Source organism: Pelodiscus sinensis, chromosome 2, assembly GCF_052426305.1.
Source record: "Pelodiscus sinensis isolate ZL-2025 chromosome 2, ASM5242630v1, whole genome shotgun sequence".
In the NCBI taxonomy this organism is placed as follows: Eukaryota; Metazoa; Chordata; order Testudines; family Trionychidae; genus Pelodiscus; species Pelodiscus sinensis.
The window spans coordinates 152240806-152259974 of record NC_143053.1 but is presented as its reverse complement, the minus strand read 5'-3'; the positions used below and the strand labels follow the sequence as shown (position 1 = coordinate 152259974).

Genomic DNA, 19169 nt, shown 5'->3' with positions numbered 1-19169 from the left:
ACTTCTCTAAGTATTGTTACAATAATCTAATTAAACATATTCAGAACTAGAGCTACTCACAGTTTTTCAATCCCAGAAATTTCTCAAGTATACCCAAATTCATCAAAACCTTTGGTAAGAAAGTGATCACTTCAATGACATTTTTGATAGCAAAATGCAAAACAAAACATTCATTTCAAATCAACATTTTGATAAAAAATATCAAAAGCTTTTGTTGTAATTTATCTAAATTGAAGCTTTTGGATCATTTGTGAAAGTATTCCATATTGCTACACTTTGTCCCCATTTCAGGACAAAAATAAATGTAGAAACTTTGAAATTTTCCAGAGGATGAAAATTACATTTTTCAGTTTTTTTTTTTTACAAAATAGGTACAAAATACCCCCGATAATATATCTGATAGTTTATTTTACTGATTTTCAAAAAATTTTGCAAAAGATTTGTTAGCATACTATGCCTTTTGTTGATGTAGTAAAATTTATAAAATTTGTAATTGATATAAAATATGTTGGCATTTTATTGCCAGAGGAAAGTTTAATATAAAAAAATCAATTCAAGTACTGTATGAGGGCTATCTACCTGATAAGATTTAATCTAAAGGAACATTCAAGATGTATTTGTGAGTTAGGCATGAGTGTGTGATGCATTTCCTGTACATGAGTACTTTATGTTGAAGAGTGATCATTTTTACGTTGCTATAGATTTAATAATTGTTCAGGTGATTAGTATTTTTCTATGAGCATTTTTATTGTGGTTGAAATCTATCTAAACAAACAAAAAAACAAACATAAACTTGTACCCATTTTGCTTAGCTCTGCAGTGTGAATGCTAAGAAGTTAAAAAGCACTTCTCATTATTGGATAGATCATAAGATATAATTATCAATAACATTTTTGCTAAAACTTCATTTCTGAGCTTGCACCAGATTGCACCTTCTTTCACTGACATCCAGATAAGGGTTGGAAGGTGTAAAGGGGAACATATTTCCATAAGTATCTTCTTGCAGTGTTTCTCTCCCATTAAGTTCCATGCCCCCCGCCAATAACCTGCAGCTTCAAAAGCAAAGTCCAGGAAAGGTCTTTAAAACAAAATCAAAACAACAATAAGCCTGTCACAGGCTGCTTCAGTCAGGATGCTGCCTCAATGGATTCAGGGATGGAGTGGATGGATATTCCAAGGAATAGCTTGAATTTAGAAAATCTATATGAGTTTCTTGGGATCAGTATATGTGACTTTAGGCCACTTCTGAAGCCATAAAATTGGAGGGAGGAGAGTAGTACAGGGATCATGGAATATAAAATTAGAAAACCAATTTGACAAAACAATGTAAATCAAAGGTTATGCCTGCTAACCAGGACAATGTACCTTTAAGCTAGTTGGCCTTTTCTGGCTATAAAGACTGTAACTGAAATGTTCAGATTTGAAAAGGGTTAGCAATGCTTCAGATCTAGATTATCTGTAGTATTTCTGGATTTTTTTTAAAGTGAAGAAACAATTCTGTGTTAAATGGTTCCTTTGCTACATGGCATCCTGTTTTTTTCCCCCTCTTTTCAAAAGTACATCCGAATGCCAGCTGTGCAACAAAGATCTTACAGACTGGGGTTACTTTTTGAAGGATTGCCACATGGAAAGAAATATCTTCTAAAACTGGTTATGCTGCTACAGATCCTTAGCTTTCATGAGTCTACAGACACCTTTCACAGCTGGTTTAGCTGAGCATTCTATGCCCAAAATATTTGCAGCAATGCCATAAACCAATCCTGGTAGCAGAACTCTGAAAATCATACTCTTTAAATAGCTGTATTAGGATGTTTAGTTAAAGTTACCTAACAGCACCCCACCTGGAGTCTAAGAACTTACCTCCCTAATTTCTTTGATTTTGGAGCCCCCTTTTCCTATAAGGGATCCACACTGACTTGCAGGGACTACAAGACGCAGGGTCACAGGTGGTTTGCTTGTCACTGTGCTGTTTGTCATTGAAGCATTTATGTCCTGTAATAACAACAAAGTCAATAAGAATTAGTTGAGGATTTGTCATTCCTCTTATCACTTAAGAGGATCAAGGTGAATACTTGAGCTGTGCTAGGAGGACTGGTAAGCTGGAAGCTAATCGTGTTTTTGGAGCAAATAAAGCAGCCCTCTCTTCTGGTGGCACCCCAGGAGCATGAATGGACTGATAACATCAGGGCACTGGAACTGTCAATACCAAGAGCTAAAAAATGCAAGCCCATAGATAGTCTCTGATAAGCTAGTAAATCTCATGATAATTATTAGCACTTTTAATACAAAGGAAACAAGAGAGAAACAATACAGAGTATTGGTCAACAGAAACAGCAGAACAAGAACTATTATTTTGATAAATATTTTAAAACTTCTCAGATTTAACTCCCACTTTGCTGCATTTTCAAAACGACTTAACTTTTCCTAAACTCTTTTGAATCACAGATATGCAATCCAAGTATGCACATACGGCTGTTGGAATGGCCCACACAGCAGCAACCTATGGGTATGTCTACACTTGCCCCCTACTTCGAAGTAGGGAGGCAAATGAAGGCGACCGAAGTTGCAAATCAAGCGCGGGATTTAAATATCCCGCGCTTGATTAGCATAGTTGCGTCCGGTCGCCATGTTGGAAATTGACTAGCCCGAATTAACTCGCCACATGTAGACACGGTACTCCAAGGGAAAACCCCGTACTTCGAATTAACTGTACTCCTCCTGCAATGAGTTAATTTGAAATATGGGGTTTTCCCTCGGAGTACCGTGTCTACACGCAGCAAGTTAATTCGGGCTAGTCAATTTCCAACATGGCGACCGGACGTGACTATGCTAATCAAGCACGGGATAGCTAAATCCCGCCCTTGATTTGCAACTTTGGTCGCCTTCATTTGCCTCCCTACTTTGAAGTAGGGGGCAAGTGTAAATGTACCCTACCTGTTCATCGCATCAGTGAGATTCTACTGTACTCTCCAATGAGCATTTTAAAATTCTACCAGTTGCTAGCCTTAGATTTGGGTCAAATTTCCTTGACTTATTCAAATTTTCCTTTGCACACAGAAAACTCAACCCCACAACGTAATATTTTAATTACAAAGGAAATTAGAATGCTCCTCTTCCCACTGTAGAATGTGCTACAGCCAAGAGCACTCCAGAATCCTGGATACTGTTGGAAATAAAAAGGTACAAGCACTATTGTGCAGTTCTGTAGTATCTTTCATAACAGCATCATAATATACTTTTATGAAGGTGCTAAATATTATTCATTCATTAATATTCATTACACCATACCAGCCCTGTGACACAAGCAAACGTAACTGAGATGGAGTGCAGCAGCTGTATAACAGCAGACAGGAGTTTAGACCATGAAGTGAAGGAAAATACCATAACTCAGGAGGCAAGAATTTAGGTTGGCATAGTTACTGTAGTTACCCAAAAGCTTCAGAGGGGTAGCCAAGTTAGTCTGTAACATGAAAAACTTACAAAACAATAAATAGACTAGTAGCACCTTATAGACTAACAAAACATGTAGATGATATTATGAGCTTTTGTTGGCGCAACCCACCTCGTCAGATGATTGGAATATTAGAAGTCCGGATCCAAGAATAAATAAGGGAAGGGGAGAGGAAGAGGGGAAAAAAAGAGAGAGAAAAAAAGAAGGGGGGGGAGAGAGAGAGACAGTGATAGATGTTGCAAGTAGTTAGAAGAGGCTGATAAGAACAACTAGCACCTCCATTGTTTGGTTGGATCCAGACTTTTAATACTCCAGTCATCTGAAGAAGTGGGTTGTGCCCACGAAAGCTCATGATATCATCTACATGTTTTGTTAGTCTTTAAGGTGCTGTTATATATTATTTGTTTTTTGTTACCCAAAATGTAATTTGTCCAAAACCACCAGGATTGACACTTCTACTCTCATCAAAAGTGCCTTGCAGTCTTCAATGCCATGAGCAATCAGTGGCTTGGTTCCACTTCTCATGCAAAAGAGAGCACCTTATGGAGCATGATGCAGCCTGTTGCTATGCTGGTACATTAGTGAAGTAATGACCAGGGGCACTTGGGTATCTCTTACATTAGAGGCCTTACATCTATGTGTTGGCACAGCTTGACCCTATTTAGCTGAAAAAAGCTGACAGAATCACAGCACAATGAGGCACTGGTGCCTGACACAGGTTAGTTCTTATGCGATTTCTCTTGTCAACACCTCATCATGCCATATTTACTTCAGCAAAAGGTTACAAACCAAATACAGATTACAACAAGTTAAGGCATATTTCTGAAATATAGACAATGTGTATTATATATATTATTTTGCAAATGCACACACACACACGTAATCCACACACCTTTCAAGTGTGGTGCAGTGTCCATGTCGTGGCACTGAAGCCACTTACTGAGGGTATGTCTACACTACCCCGCTAGTTCGAACTAGCGGGGTAATGTAGGCATACTGCACTTGCAAATGAAGCCCGGGATTTGAATTTCCCGGGCTTCATTTGCAAGTGCAGTATGCCTACATTACCCTCCTAGTTCGAACTAGCGGGGTAGTGTAGACATACCCATAGAGAATAATGAATCTTTTCTACAACCTTAGCTAAAAGCCACCTGGCTTTTTAGCTCATGTGGTAGAGGCTCATGTACTAAACTCCAGAGATCCCAGGTTCAATTCTGCTTCTCAGTGTTACACACACCCATTAATGACAGTGTTTAGGAGTTCTAATCATGGACCAGGACCCTAATGTATTAGGTGCTGTACAAATACATGCCACATGCCAGGTTTTTAGAAGCGGGATGCCGTCAGACTTTGCCAGGTTGCTGTTAGCTGGTCCTATGCCACAGATACATAGCAAGTCTTTCACTACAAAGACAAGCAAGTCCTATGTCACAAAAGGTTGCTAAACTCTCTCACACTTTGAATAAGCAATTTCTACCATTTGATCTGAGACCAATACATTAATAATTTTCAGCACCTTCAACCTTTACAAACATGAATTAATTAATGGTCAGCACACCCCTCTGGGTGTTAACATCACCATTTTTTTTTAGAGGGAAAAACTGTAAAGAGCTGCCCAAAGCCACAAAGATGTTAGAACAGGGCCAGAGCTCAGGAATCATTGGCTCCTGCTTAGAGCAGGTCAGAAATTTTCCAATATAACATGTTTGTTTTTGCATTGGAAAATGCCAATTTGTCGACTTTCTGCAAGAATATGTCAATTTCACCAAATATTCTACTGGCTATCAGGCAGGGTTCTGATGCTTCCAATGGAATCTGGCCTGTCAGGCAGGTTTAAGAACTTCCCTGATTTCTTGCCAGATTATCTGCCTGGATTTTTGGCATCCGGTCCGGCTACATACACACATAAATAACAACATACCATGTCTTCCCAAGATTGAATATTTTCATGCATGCTGAGGGAAAAAAGCCCATGGAATACTGTTGGCTTACCTTAAGCTGAGCCTTGATGGCATCCACACTGTGGGAGACCAATGGAAGCAAACACTCTCTTCGGCTTCCCTTACTCCTCAAAAAAGGAGGAGTACCACAGACTGGTGGGAGGTGTCCTCAGCGTTCAATTTACAAGTCTATATTAGACCTGTTAAATCAAATGCCAAAAGACTGACCTCTGGAGTTGAACTTCTGGTAAATATAAAAGTGTCTTGTGACAGAATCTGCACAAAATTTTGTTGCTAAAGTTAGATGAAGCTTTCCCTAGAAAAAGGCAGCCTTAGGTAGATACCCAGATGGAAAAATTTCAGTCTAAATTGTTTAGGTTTGGCAAAGTTATAAGCAACTAAAAGCAGGAGGTTATGATGGAAAGTACTAGACAACATTAACTGTAGCTTATGCTATCTATGCAGCCAATAAATTCTTTATATACTTTATTTTTCCTATTTCTTAGGTGTATAAAGCACAAAATGATAAGGTCACATTTTAAAATACCAACATTTTGTATTCACAATTCTAACTCTTTAGTCCACTTTTTCTTTTTTAAACACTGATCCTTATTTTGACATCCTCCCCTCACTCCAATAGAATTTGGTCCTACAAATATACTCATGTTTAATTTATGCACACGATCTACATTTCTGAAACAAATAGGGCTGCTTCCATGAATAAAATTAAGCATGTGTGTATGAACTTGCACAACCAGTGCCTAAGTTTTAAGTACTTTACTCCATAACTTTGCATTATGATGCTGAACTTTGGGAGCTATTCTTCATGTAGCAATACATTTTGTTCTAATCATTCTTGGAAAGGCACTATTTAATTTACATGTAGCCATAAAAAGAAAATGTCTAATGTTAAATTACAATGTCATATTCATGAGTGGTTTAGAGCTGATTAGTTCTATAACAACTACATTAAAAAAATTATGGCAAATGATCCCTTGGCTTCTATTCTGTTCTATACGGTTAGGTAGATCTGTGATTTTTTTTATTCTGAAGTCAAATATTTCCTTAGCATATGGAAAATAATTCAGCCAACATTCAGCAATATTTCCAAGTGGCTATGTTAATAGATATATAGATACATGGGCAGCTACATGGAATTTTTGCATTCTATTTAGGTTTTGGAAAGGGACTTTTTAAACCAGACAGCAGCGATAAAATAAGAACATAAGAACATAAGAACGGCCGTACTGGGTTAGACCAAAGGTCCATCTAGCCCAGTATCCTGTCTACCGACAGTGGCCAGCACCAGGCGCCCCAGAGAGGGTGGACCGAAGACAATGATCAAGCGATTTGTCTCCTGCCATCCCTCTCCAGCCTCTGACAAACAGAGGCCAAGGACACCATTTTATCCCCTGGCTAATAGCCTTTTATGGACCTAACCTCCATGAAATTATCTTGCTTCTCTTTAAACTCTATTATAGTCCTAGCCTTCACAGCCTCCTCTGGCAAGGAGTTCCACAGGTTGACTACACGCTGTGTGAAGAAGAACTTTCTTTTATTAGTTTAAAACCTGCTACCTATTAATTTCATTTGGTGTCCTCTAGTTCTTCTATTTAGGGAACTAATAATTAACTTTTCTTTATCGGCCCTCTCCACACCACTCATGATTTTATAGACCTCTATCATATCCCTCCTCAGTCTCCTCTTTTCTAAACTGAAAAGTCCCAGTCGCTTTAACCTCTCCTCATATGGGACCCGTTCCAAACCCCTAATCATTTTAGTTGCCCTTTTCTGAACCCTTTCCAAGGCCAAAATATCTTTTTTGAGGTGAGGAGACCACATCTGTACACAGTATTCAAGATGTAGGCGTACCATAGTTTTATACAGGGGCAGTAAGATATTCTGTGTCTTATTTTCTATCCCTTTCTTAATAATTTCTTAATGTTCCTGTTAATGTAACAAGAATAGATGTGCATCCCTATCTTTTCTACACAGCTAACATTCATTAGGAGCTAAGTGGGGCTTGGCCAAAAGACTTGTGTATGAGGCAGAAGCTGATTGGGCCTGTGATGCCTGGCACACTGATAGACAGAGGAAGTTTCCCAGCTGCCTATTTCTAGCTAATTTCTGGGTGTGTGTGGCGGGGCGGAAGCAGAGGGAGGAAATGGGGGTTGGGGGTTGTTGTACTTTTGCTGAGACCACTTCCCACCTGTGCAGAATTTGGCCTCAAAGAGCTATTGTGAGGGTCCCCTCTCTATCTAATTGAAGTTTAGTGCTATATTGTTGCAGTGTTTGAGGACCTCACAACCAGTAATATATTTGCCTTCACAATGCCCCTGGGAGGAAGGTGAAGTCCTAAGGCACAGAGACACTAAGTGACTTGCCCCAATTATACATGGAGTCTATGGCAGAAGAGGGACATGAATCTGCTGTGCTCTGTTGTTCAGTGGCATGCAGGAGGCATTGTGGGGGATGGGTGGGGGTGGGGACAGTGTGCCTTTTGAGGAGGGAGGGAACAGGGAAGGAAGAGACAAGATGGGTGGAAGGGATGGAAGGGGGGTGGAGCCTGAGGCAGAGTGGGGGTAGAGCATTCCCACAAATCATGAAGTCAGCACCTACCAAGCCTAGCTTCCTAACCACTGAAGCATCTCTCCCATCAGTAACCAACAATTTGTCTGAGAAGAAGGGCTTGTCTGTATGGGAAGTTGCTGCACTCAGCAGAATATGAATCTATAGCACCAGCTTGCTGCGCAGTACTGTCCCACGTGGACACTGCCTCAGCACACTGAAAGTCTCCGAGCGTGGCGTGTTGCACTTTCAAGGAGCAGGACACAAAGCTGCATTCTGAGTCACGCGGGGCACTATGTGGAACATTACTGCCTGGAAAGCGGCTGCATGAGAGTGTCATATCCTGGCAAGCTGTGCCGTAAATCTGCCTTGTTGACAAATCTGCCCTTTGTAGAACCATTCTAGCTCAGAGCTCAGCAAACAATCGGGAGACTATTGGGCAGATCCCCATCTGGTCTTTGACAATTTAGGCTGAGGCTTTGACTCTGAGTGTAGTATCAGTTTCATATCCAATCTGAAAGTGGATCAGATACAGGCAGTCCCCAGGATACGTACAAGATAGGGACTGTAGGTTTGTTCTTAAGTTGAATCTGTATGTAAGTCAGAACTGGCGTCCAGATTCAGCCGCTGCTGAAACTGATCAGTTTCAACAGCGGCTGAATCTGGACGCCAGTTCCGACTTACATACAGATTCAACTTAAGAACCCCAGGCATCCCCAAGTCAGCTGCTGCTGAAACTGATCAGCGGCTGATTCCAGGAAGCCCGGGGAAGGAGCTTCCTGTAGACAGCCGCAGGCCAGTTTCAGCAGTGGCTGACTTGGGGACGCCTGGGGCAGAGCAGCTAGGGTGCTGCTGGGTTAGTCCAGTAGTGCTGCCGCTCCTCGGCACTACTGGACCAACCCAGCAGCACCCCAGCTGCTCTGCCCCAGGTGTCCTGATTCAGCCGCTGCTGAAACTGATCAGCAGCGGCTGAATCAGGACTTCTGGGGCAGAGCAGCTGGGGTGCTGCCGGGTTGGTCCAGTAGCATCAAGGAGTGGTGCTGCGGGACCAACCGGCAGCGCCCCACCTGCTCTACGACAGGCCCGGGGCTTTGCTCCATGTCTCCCTGGTCTGCTGGGGGGAGTGGCGCACTAGCTGCGTCCCCCCCCCCGCAGACCAGGGAGACGCTGAGCAAAGCGGAGGAGGACCCGGACGGGACCGCGGCGCTGATCTGGAACCGCCGCGGTCCCGCCTGGATCCTCCGCCGCTTTGCTCCGCGTCTCCCTGGTCTGCTGGCTCCTCTCCCCCCCCCAAAAGACCAGGGAGTCGCAGAGCAGCTTTTCTCGCCCCGGAGGACGCGGGCGGCGGGACCGGGCGTCCCGCCGCTCCCGTCGTCCGGGGCGAGAAAATCCCCGTTCGTAACTGCGGATCCGACTTAAGTCGAATCCGCGTAACTCGGGAACTGCCTGTAATTATCTGATAAAATAGTCCAACAATTCCCCTCCCCCATTTTTACCCACCTGGCCAAGTGTTTTGTGAATATTTGCAAATAAATATGGATTTACACAACATTTTTCAAATACATTTTGGAAATGTTCCCCTGCAGTATTCACCAAGCTCTGCCTGCTAATTACTATATCAGGAGATAGTCTCCTGCATTCGCAAGGGGATATAGATTTGGCGCACGAAGATTTCTTTGCCAGCTTCACCTTATAAGTTTGATTTTTGCCATTTTTTTCCGTAACTCTGGTCTCCCTCTAGATCAAATTCACTATTTCAGTTTGTTTATGTGTTCCAAACTGACTTATTTAGCAATCATACAAATGGATCAGCAACCTGCTAGAAAAGAACACGCCTGTTGTCCTCAGAGATTGTTAAAGAATACCGGTAAAAGGCAAGAAACAATAACAGTGCAGAGAAGACTTTCTTTGACCTGGCTTCCTTGCGCTAGGTTGTATATTTTGATTATTTGCTGGTATTAGAAAGACTGGGTTATTTGCGGGCTCTCATGTCCATCCTCCACCCCGGGACGTTTTTCTTTCAGTTAGATACCTGTACAGGTTGGACCTCCTTGGTCTGGCACCCTCGGGACCTGGTCTTGGATGGGGGTTTTTGCCGGACCAAGGAAGGTCATTTCTTGGCCACACCTGGTCACTGCCCCTCCCAGCCATGGCTTCGCTGCTGCCTCTCAATGACTTCCCCCTGCCTTTGGCCCCTCTACATGCAGGGCTCCTGGCCCCACTGTGGCAGCCCTGCCGCTGGCACACACAACTCCAGTGCCAGGCTCCTTGCCCCTCCAGCAGCCCCACAGGGTGACAGCTCTGCTTGGGCTTCAGCCTTGCTTGACAACCCTGCTGCCTCCCAGCCTCACCAGGGCAGGACCGCGAGGCAGCAGCGGAGCTACCAGGCTCTTGGCTGCACTGCTGGGCAACTGCCCCACTCCTCTGTACCCGGCCCCACCACCAGGCAGTCCCGTGATCAGGCTCCCAGCCCTGTGGGCAGCCACGCTGCCTCCTAGTCCTGCTGCTCAGCTGAGGTGCTGGGTGGTAATGGGGCTGCCGAGCTCCTGGTTGTGCTGCCGGGTGGCCCGGCTGCCTCCCAGTCTCGCTGGGCAGTTTCGCTGCTGGGCTCCAACCCAGCTGTCTCCTGCCCCTCCCCCCACAGTGTCGGCATTGGGCAGCAGCTCTACAGCTGGGATCCTGTTTTGCTGCCACAAGGCAGGCCCACTACTGGGCTCTAGTCCCTCTGCAGGGCTCCCAGTGACTTGCCCTCCACCAGGAATCTCTGATTGTGGGTCATCCGTGGTTCTGCCAGACCAGAGAATCCGAATTAAGAGATGTTCAACCTGTAATTAATAAAAATACTAGACTGGGAGAAAAGGTGGTTCCTTCCCACCCTCCCCCCAAAAAAGAGGTGTTAGCAAACACATTTTAACTCTACTGAATACAGGGCAAATTGTATTTTAATGTGGATTAGCTGGCTAAAATGAACGCTTTGGAGGAACTCTGGTTACAAACACAACCAGCTAATATGGTTGTAATAATGTCAAACCTGCTACATCCCGTGTTAAGGGATGCGTGACCTTACCTGAGTTAGCAAGCTCATTTTTAAAAAAGTACTTCCGTTGAAAAAGGAAGAGCTCAGTGAGTCAGCAACTTCTATTGATTTGACAGATGAACTGAGAAAAGGAAGCGTGTAGGTTACACTGAGCAGAACTGAATATCACCCTTTTCACCTTTATTTTCTTGATGCTGAATTGTCACATGAGAACACGTGGCCATCTTCTGACACAATCTACTCAAGATAAACAAAACAAAGCAGCTACTGACACACCTATCATCCCACCATCCTCTAATACTCATCCCCTTTCTCAAGGCTACAGGAGGAGAGTCCATTGAGCAGGGAAGTTTCTTCTTACTTCTCCTTCCAATATCAGGGTCTGAAACTGCAGGGACTAGATGGGTGTCTGAATAGCAATTACACACAAATGCTACTAAGAATGTTAAACTGTGCTAACAGAATATTCATGCTCTTGGTGGAACTAATGATTCAATTTGCTCACCCTCCAGCCAAATGACAGTGGGATTACTGTACCATCCTCAACCAGGGCCAGGATCTGGCCCTGCCCCAGAATTCTTTAACTGCGTGGAATCATCCGCCACACTCTTGTGCATAGCCTGTTCTTTCCCAATCCCAGAATGCCACTCTTCAGCAGCTCAACGCTATGGGGATGACCACAGTGGGACAGGGACTACATGGTAACTTCATATCTGGACAACATTTAGTGCAGTGGATCCACAACAATTCTTTGGGGGCTCCCAGACCCAAATACATACAAAAAACTCTACATTATGATTATAAACTTTGAAGCAGCAAACATTTAACAAGGATAACTCTCATTTCTCTCTGTTCTATCACACTAGACACATAGTACAATTTTAGCCTGAAGAAGCACATTTGCACAACCTCAGATCCAGAGTTAGGGTGCTTTACATTTCTGCCAGTTTATTCTCTAAATAGGATGTATGCCTTGAGGGCTAATTGATCATTTTGTTCCCACACAGCAACACATCTGGGTTGTTATTGAAAGGAAGAATAAAAGTATTTTATAGAGAAATGCAAAAAACAATATTCTTATTTATGTTTTTTTAAGACTGGCTGAAGAAATGTAAACTAGAAAGCTGTGATATTATCAAAATAGCAGCATGTGATATTTCTATAGCTCATTTGCAATTTCTGAGACACAGTACTTGTTACGCTTCTGATTATAGTTATAGTTCTCTGACTGCCCATTTTTATCCATGGGGAACTTTCAAAATAATTATAGCAAACAGAACTAGTTGCACGATACAGCCATCATTAGAGCCCTACTATTAAATCTAAACATGGCAAATTACATTTGAAGCAAATGTGGGTATTTTATAATATATAATGCACAGCTACCGTAAACTGGAATGAATGTAAATGACCTTTTTGACTAAGAACTGCCACATTAAGATACAAACCTCTTATGTAAAATACAAGAGAGTCAATAAATACAATACCTCAAATACTGAAATCCAAAATTTTTGCCCTTTCATAGGTACAACACATTTAATGATGTCTCTCTTATAAGTCCTAATCCTGTACAGTGCTGAATGCTTTTCGAGGGATGTTTCCACTGATTCCAGTGGGGATTGAGAGAGACCAACTCCTTGTAAGTATCCCTCAGGACTTTCTAGGATAGGGCCTTAATTAAGCCCTTTCCTCATAAAAGATATCAAAGTGTTTCATAAACCTCTTGGAATATGGCAACTATTTAATAGCACACAGGAGGTTTACAGAAAGCAATCATATATATTGAAACTGACTAGGGAATGTAGGCAGAATGTAATCGTCCAGGTTGAGGTTTGGCACAAAATCCAACTGGTTTTCAAGAAAAGTGCTACAAGATTATTATTTATCACGTGACAAGGCCTTAGTTTTACATCTCATCTGAAAGATGGCGCCTTCTAACACCATGGTGGAATGTCAAGTTAGTCAAACTGATGCAGAGAGAAGAGCACTCCTACTGTATTAATATCACCAACTGCTTTCGGTAGCTTTTGAGATCTTTCATGGAGGTTTCCCATTCCAACACTAGGCATGTCTAATGCAACTTGTCCTGTGAAAAATGATAGTCCTGGGGTCTTTGTACATATTCACATATGTCTAACAGTGAAGAACTCTCTTATTTATTTTCAGTGAATGTATTGTATTTTAAACTCTGAAGCCTAAATATGGCAATTGGTAATGATAGATTTTGCTTATACTTTTTTTTTTAAATCTCCCAGTTGAATGAAATCTATACTCTTTTTGATTTAAAAAATGTACATGACTACCAAACTGATTCACACAGGAACTGAGTTAAAAGTTATGCAATTATTCGTTTCAAATCAAATTCACAATGGGACCAGAAATTTCCAAGACACTTTTCTCAGCATTAGAGCACATTACTAGAAGCAATTGCTTTTCCCTAAAGTCTACAAAAAGCAAAAGAAATGATCAAACAGCTTCTAAATTGACCCATTATTTCTCATCCAGTATTACTGCCAAAAGCATTTTTAAAAACATAACCACTCTCATTGCCATTAAATAGAGCATTAAACAAATTATATTTAGCATTAAAGCAAACATGAGAAAACTGAGACAATATTTATATTGCAACTTGAAAAGAGAAAAAGTGTATTTTATTTGCTTACCTCTTCAAATTTTAATGCAATCATAGAAAAAGCCTTAAAAATTGCATCTGTTGGACCTGTTATTGTCACAATTCTTTCTGGACAGGAACCTTCTGAAATATTGATTCGAGCACCACTCTGTCAAACAAGAGCAAATATTTTTAAAGACCTTTTTTTGGGGTGGAGGGAGCAAAGTAGGGAGGATTCTACTTATCTGTCTATCTAGCTAGGTACTTACATGACTCTCTTCACTGTGATAGGTGATCAGCACCCAAGTAATTAAAAGTAGCAATTGCAAAATCAGTTTTATCATTCTCCCTTTCCTATGTACAGAGGTGAACTTGAATGGGACTAAAAGCAGACTTTTGGGTATGAACAATTTTTATTCAGCAAGGATCAAATACAAAAAAATCATTTAATCTAAACCGTTCACTTTAGAATGGTCTGTCTAGTTGGGGGTCCAGTTTTCTGAATAGACTAAGTAGCAAAGCACTAGGGGCCCTATCTTATAGGTCTTTAACGTATACCTTAGACTAAATTATTCTAATGAGTGCTTAGTACAAACTTACAGCAGGTAGATTCATGTTTACTGTACACCCTTCCTAAAGAACCATTCAGTAACTGTAAGACGCTAGTAACACAATCATGTCCCCTTCAGAGGAAGAGCCAGCAAGAAGGAAACAGGAAATTAGACATCTGGGAGACAGAGAGCCTGATTCTCATTTATACCATGGTCCCTATATTTCATTCCGGTGGTACAGATACCCCTTAAAGTGGGTATACAACTCATACAAAGAGTACTTAATATAATGGGAATCAGACCCAGATGGTTCAGGGAAGACTGCGACGGGCTTTTTTAAATTCTTGCACTTACCGCTGTTGAACCAGTTAAGTGTATCATGACAGCAACCAAATATGACAAGACATACTAATGGCAAAATCCTCCTGTCACTGAGTCTCCTGACAGGAATTCTGAATGTCTGCAAAGAGGCAAGGGCAGCAGATGCTTAATCTACTTTTGCTTGGCAGGTGGACTGCAGAGTTGTGAATCTACCTTGGGGTGGGGGATTTCCAGATACTCACTAATCATACATCAGCATTTAATCAATAGCCTAGTTTTAAGCTGGTTCAAAGTGGCTGGCTTCAGTTACCAAACACAAAACAGGTTCCTTAGAGCAACGAGTTTTTCTGCTTCAGTGGGACTTTGAGTGGGCACAGGAGTTTGCCCATGCAGAGCTGCTCGGAGGATCAAGGCACTAGGTGTTACTCAGCCTGATAATACTCACAACATTCGCTCAACGTTAGCGGAAGTACTTTTTATATGAGCAAGCTTGTGATGCTTTATGTGAAAGACTGTCCCACAATGCACTGTTGTGTTCAATGTCTTGCAAAAAATCATACATGGCAAAAGATCTTGTGACTGTTATTTGGCTTTTGGTCAAGTCAAAACGATTGAATTGGAGAGGTTACATTCTACAAGAAAGCAGTGGGAATGCTGGTATTCTGTGGCAGCTTTATCAATAAAGCGAAGGGAATTTCATTGGACTGTCGTTTGCCACTCTTGAAAAGACAGTGTGTGACTTGCTATCTGCCCTATGCACCAGAGAGGTCTAGATGAAAATAAGTGTCTTCTATGTCTTTAAAGGAAAGTGCAAAAGAAAGCTGTCAATTACAGGAATTATATGTAATATTCTGCTCACTACTTATACATCATTCACTTCAGAGTTTGAGGATTAAGATGATATGTCTCCATATGGTGTTTATTCAGAAACTCTTTGCCCTTCCAGTGTTGTCAGGAGTATGAAGAAGAAAATTCCATCTACTGTGAAAAAATGAGGGTTTTTTAATACTTAACCGTTTTGATTTTAGGGAGCAAGGAATACGTTTTCAGAAAAAGAGTTGTGTGTGTTTGTGTGTATGGGCGGGGGGAAGAGAGAGGGCTTTCCTTTTGTAGATTCAACATGCACACACAAAATCTATGCCCAGGGGAGCAAACAGCCTTGAAGGAAAGGGCGGAGCCTTCTGCAGAAGGGGCGAGACCAGGTGCAGCCAGCCCTCAGTGGCTCTGATATGTGGCACCCTCTCCCCCCAGCCCTCAGCATTACCTGGGAGCACGCCACTCGGTGCGTCAAGGGCCTGAGGCTCTGTGCACTGCCACTGCAGCAATGGCAGAGCCTGGGAGCCCCAGGACCTTTGGAATCACTGGGCTCTGGAGCGGTTGCCCCTTTTGACCCCCCATCAGCAGGCCTGTCTATGCCCACAGTTTTGCCCTCCCCTGTGGGCACAAATCTGAGTTGATGGAGTGCTAGCTGCCTGTTTGAGGGAACAGCAAGACCAGTACCTGCAATTCATGTGAATGAATTGATTATTGTTTGTTTAATGACTGGTCAGGGGCATGTGGAGTGTCTGAAACACACCACTCACTTCTTTCACAAATCTATACACATACGCATATTTAGAAAGTCAAAACGTCAGTGAAAGCTGTATCTGCGAAAAGAACTCTGACATCAACCAGGCTGAAAATAAACTCTTCCGTGCATGTAGATGAAGGGCTCAACAGACTATTCTTCTATGCCACACGTTTTAAAATTTCTTCATGGGAGACTTTCTACAAGTGCCTAAAAACAAAGCAATGGGCAAATATACATTGCAGAGACCTCTAAAAAGACAATAGATTGTTCTTTGGTTTGAGCCTAGAATTGAAAGCAAGAAGGGATCACCAGAGCATATAAATGTGACCTCCCATATAGCACAGGCCACCAACACAACACAGCACCTGCACATTAAAACCAACCACTGAAATTAGACTGAGGGACAAGGGACTACTTTACAAGGGACTAAACTATTATGTGCCACAGGTAGAAAATAGGAGGGACTAAGGTGCACCAAAACCTAACGCCCTTGCAATGGCAGAGAACTGACTGAGATAGTCCCAGTTAATTCTGGCATATGAACCTCACTCCACACTGCAGAGGAAGGCAACAATACCTCCAGGTGACTGCCAATCTGTCATAAAGGAAAATTCCTTCCAACCCCACATTTGGGATCAGATCGATCTTGAACATGTGAGCAAGAACCAGACAAGCACTCAAGAGAGAGAGAATGCTCATAGCTCCAGCCCTCATTGTCCAATGTCCTAGCTCCAACTGAGGCCACCTTTGATGCCACAAACAAAACAACAATATGGATTCCTGCAGGTGACTAGCTGAAACCTTGAAGCAGAAGATTTAGAGTCTGGTTCAGACAGGCCAATGGGAAAGTAAACCTATGAGCACCCAAGCCTAGGAAGCTGATTTAGACTAAGATTTATGCAATATCAGCTTTGACACAAAATCCAAACTCCAAGAGTGGGAAAAGGGCCTTTTTTAAATCTTTACAGTGCTTGTGACATCTCCAGTTTGCAGGTCTATCTTCTTATCTCTAACTACTGACAAAGGGAGTGGTTAGAAGTGAGCCTGTAGGGAGGCGGGGTGGGGGAGGCAACAGACTTGCTGGGTCCCTAAGCAAGGTGTGTGGGGGCCAGCTCTGCATTCCTGGAAGGGGCAGGGCCCCAGGCAGAAGGGGCAGGGCTGCAGGCAACCAGCCCTCAGTGCCACCCCTTTGAGCTGCCTATAGTGTGCCGCATGGTGCTCTGGTGGTGTTTTAAAGGGCCAGAACTCGGGCCGATACCACATCTGAAATAGCAAGAGCTGGGAGTTCCATGCACTCTTAAATCGCTGCAACCCAGGGCACCTGCCTTCTTTCCTCCCATTTGTTGGTGGGCCTGAGGCTGCACCATATGACAACTCTGGCATTGAGAGAGATTGGCTCTCAACTTTGTGGCTGACCCCCATTTTCTATTGTGTGTCAATCCAAATCCCTGGATTCAACACCCATCTCTAGGCCTGAACTTTGGAAACTTTAGTTCTGGCGCTGAACTCCACAGCCTGCAACCATGCCCAGGAGTTATGAATGTGTGTCAGTGGAGTATCAATGGAAGAAAAGACCACTAAAAAGAGGTTCTGTGAGACACAGAATCTTACTGACTAAATAAGCTCTGAGACAATAGGGTTATAGGCATATTGCTGTAGAAACAATCCACTTTTAGTTTGCTTTAAGGGGTATAAAAACCCTGAGATAGATTTTCTTAATATAAGCTTCCCAGAAAGCAATTTAATTTTTGCCTGTACATTTATATACTGACACATAGTTGATATTAATCTTTCCAGCCACTTGGTGGCACTGTTATTCCATACGGATCTAGCTATACTCTAATAGAAATACAAATGAAGACATCAACGTTTATCTCTTACCTCCTCCCTCATCTTCTTTACTGTCTCCCCTTTCTGTAAAATAAATGGGGGAAAATTAGTCCCTCCTGTAGTGGTCAATTGATATAAAATATTGAGACATGAATTTTTTTTTAAAAATCTTAAAGTAAATTACTGACCTTACCAATAATGCTCCCAACCTCCTGGAACAGGGGAAAAAGCACACAGAAATTGAATATTCATGAGCACAAAATGAAGACATGTTGTTCATTACACAATAGTTCACTATACATTTCATTCCAGAAAGAAAAGTGGGCAGGACAGACCAGCTACATTTCACAATAACTACATTTGTAATCCATACAAATACATAGGTGCTGGAACTGGAGGTGCTGGGAAGGAGGAGGGGGGCTGCCGTTCTCCCTGGCTTAAAGCGGTTTTCCTAATATTCAGGATTCACAGTTTAGTTCAATGGCTCTCAGCACCCCCACATAAAAAAATGTTCCTAATAAGCACTATACAAAGGAATGGACTAAGAACTTCTGTTGCAATATATATACACATTACACACAGGAGTTTACTGCTGTCATGGGGAAAGCCCTTCTGCCTCAAAAGTAGCCCTGAGCTAATGCAGCTTTCTGTCACTATAAATACCAAGATCTTATTTTGGGGAATAAGAGATTCAGAATTGACTGAGCTGAACAATCTGCTGGGAAAATTGGGAAAATGCAGCCTTCACATCTAGTGGTGATCTCTTTGAAGGCAGACACTTGTTCTTTCACCAAGTAATGGATAGAAGTGGGTTATGTGAGATCAGGAATTACTGTATCAGCAGCTGCTGGCCTATCCTTCTCAAGCCCTGCTTCCCAAAGCAGTGATTGCTAATCAGCTGTTAGATGCACTGCGTGGGGCCAACAGGTTACTAAAATCCTACTTGCAGTGGTATAAAATGTCCAGAAAAAAACCTTCAAACATGCAACACGAGGATGATGTGGAAATCCAGATCAATCCATGCACTTGTCGGAGACAAGACCAGCTAAGGGAAAAGCTAACTCATATTCTGTGGTTATTCTCTAAAATCACCTTCCACTGCTTAAAAAAAATTAGACATAATTAATCTGATCTGGAGATGCAATCTGCAGCTAGTAATTTCACCTAGTTCTGAATCACAACCACCAGAGTAGATGTAAGAAATTACTTTTTCCTGTGAACAAGGCTCATTTCATGACAAAGGGCTACTAAATTCACCTTCACATTTCAAGGCTGGTGCAATGACCTTGG

The 19169-nt window shown here is 42.3% G+C and overlaps 1 protein-coding gene across 10 annotated transcripts in view; it reads right to left on the bottom strand.

The window, feature by feature from the left end:
• The window catches only part of LOC102455363 (poly(rC)-binding protein 3-like), a 693079-nt gene that overhangs the window by 36120 nt on the left and 637790 nt on the right, over positions 1-19169 (bottom strand). For all 10 annotated transcript variants that reach the window (XM_075921612.2, XM_089776482.1, XM_075921617.2 and 7 more), the window contains 4 exons: positions 18068-18091; positions 17931-17963; positions 13660-13776; positions 1861-1992 (listed from right to left, as the gene is read on the bottom strand). In XM_075921612.2, the coding sequence (XP_075777727.1) occupies positions 1861-1992; positions 13660-13776; positions 17931-17963; positions 18068-18091 (306 nt within the window). The remainder of the gene's footprint in view (positions 1-1860; positions 1993-13659; positions 13777-17930; positions 17964-18067; positions 18092-19169) is intronic.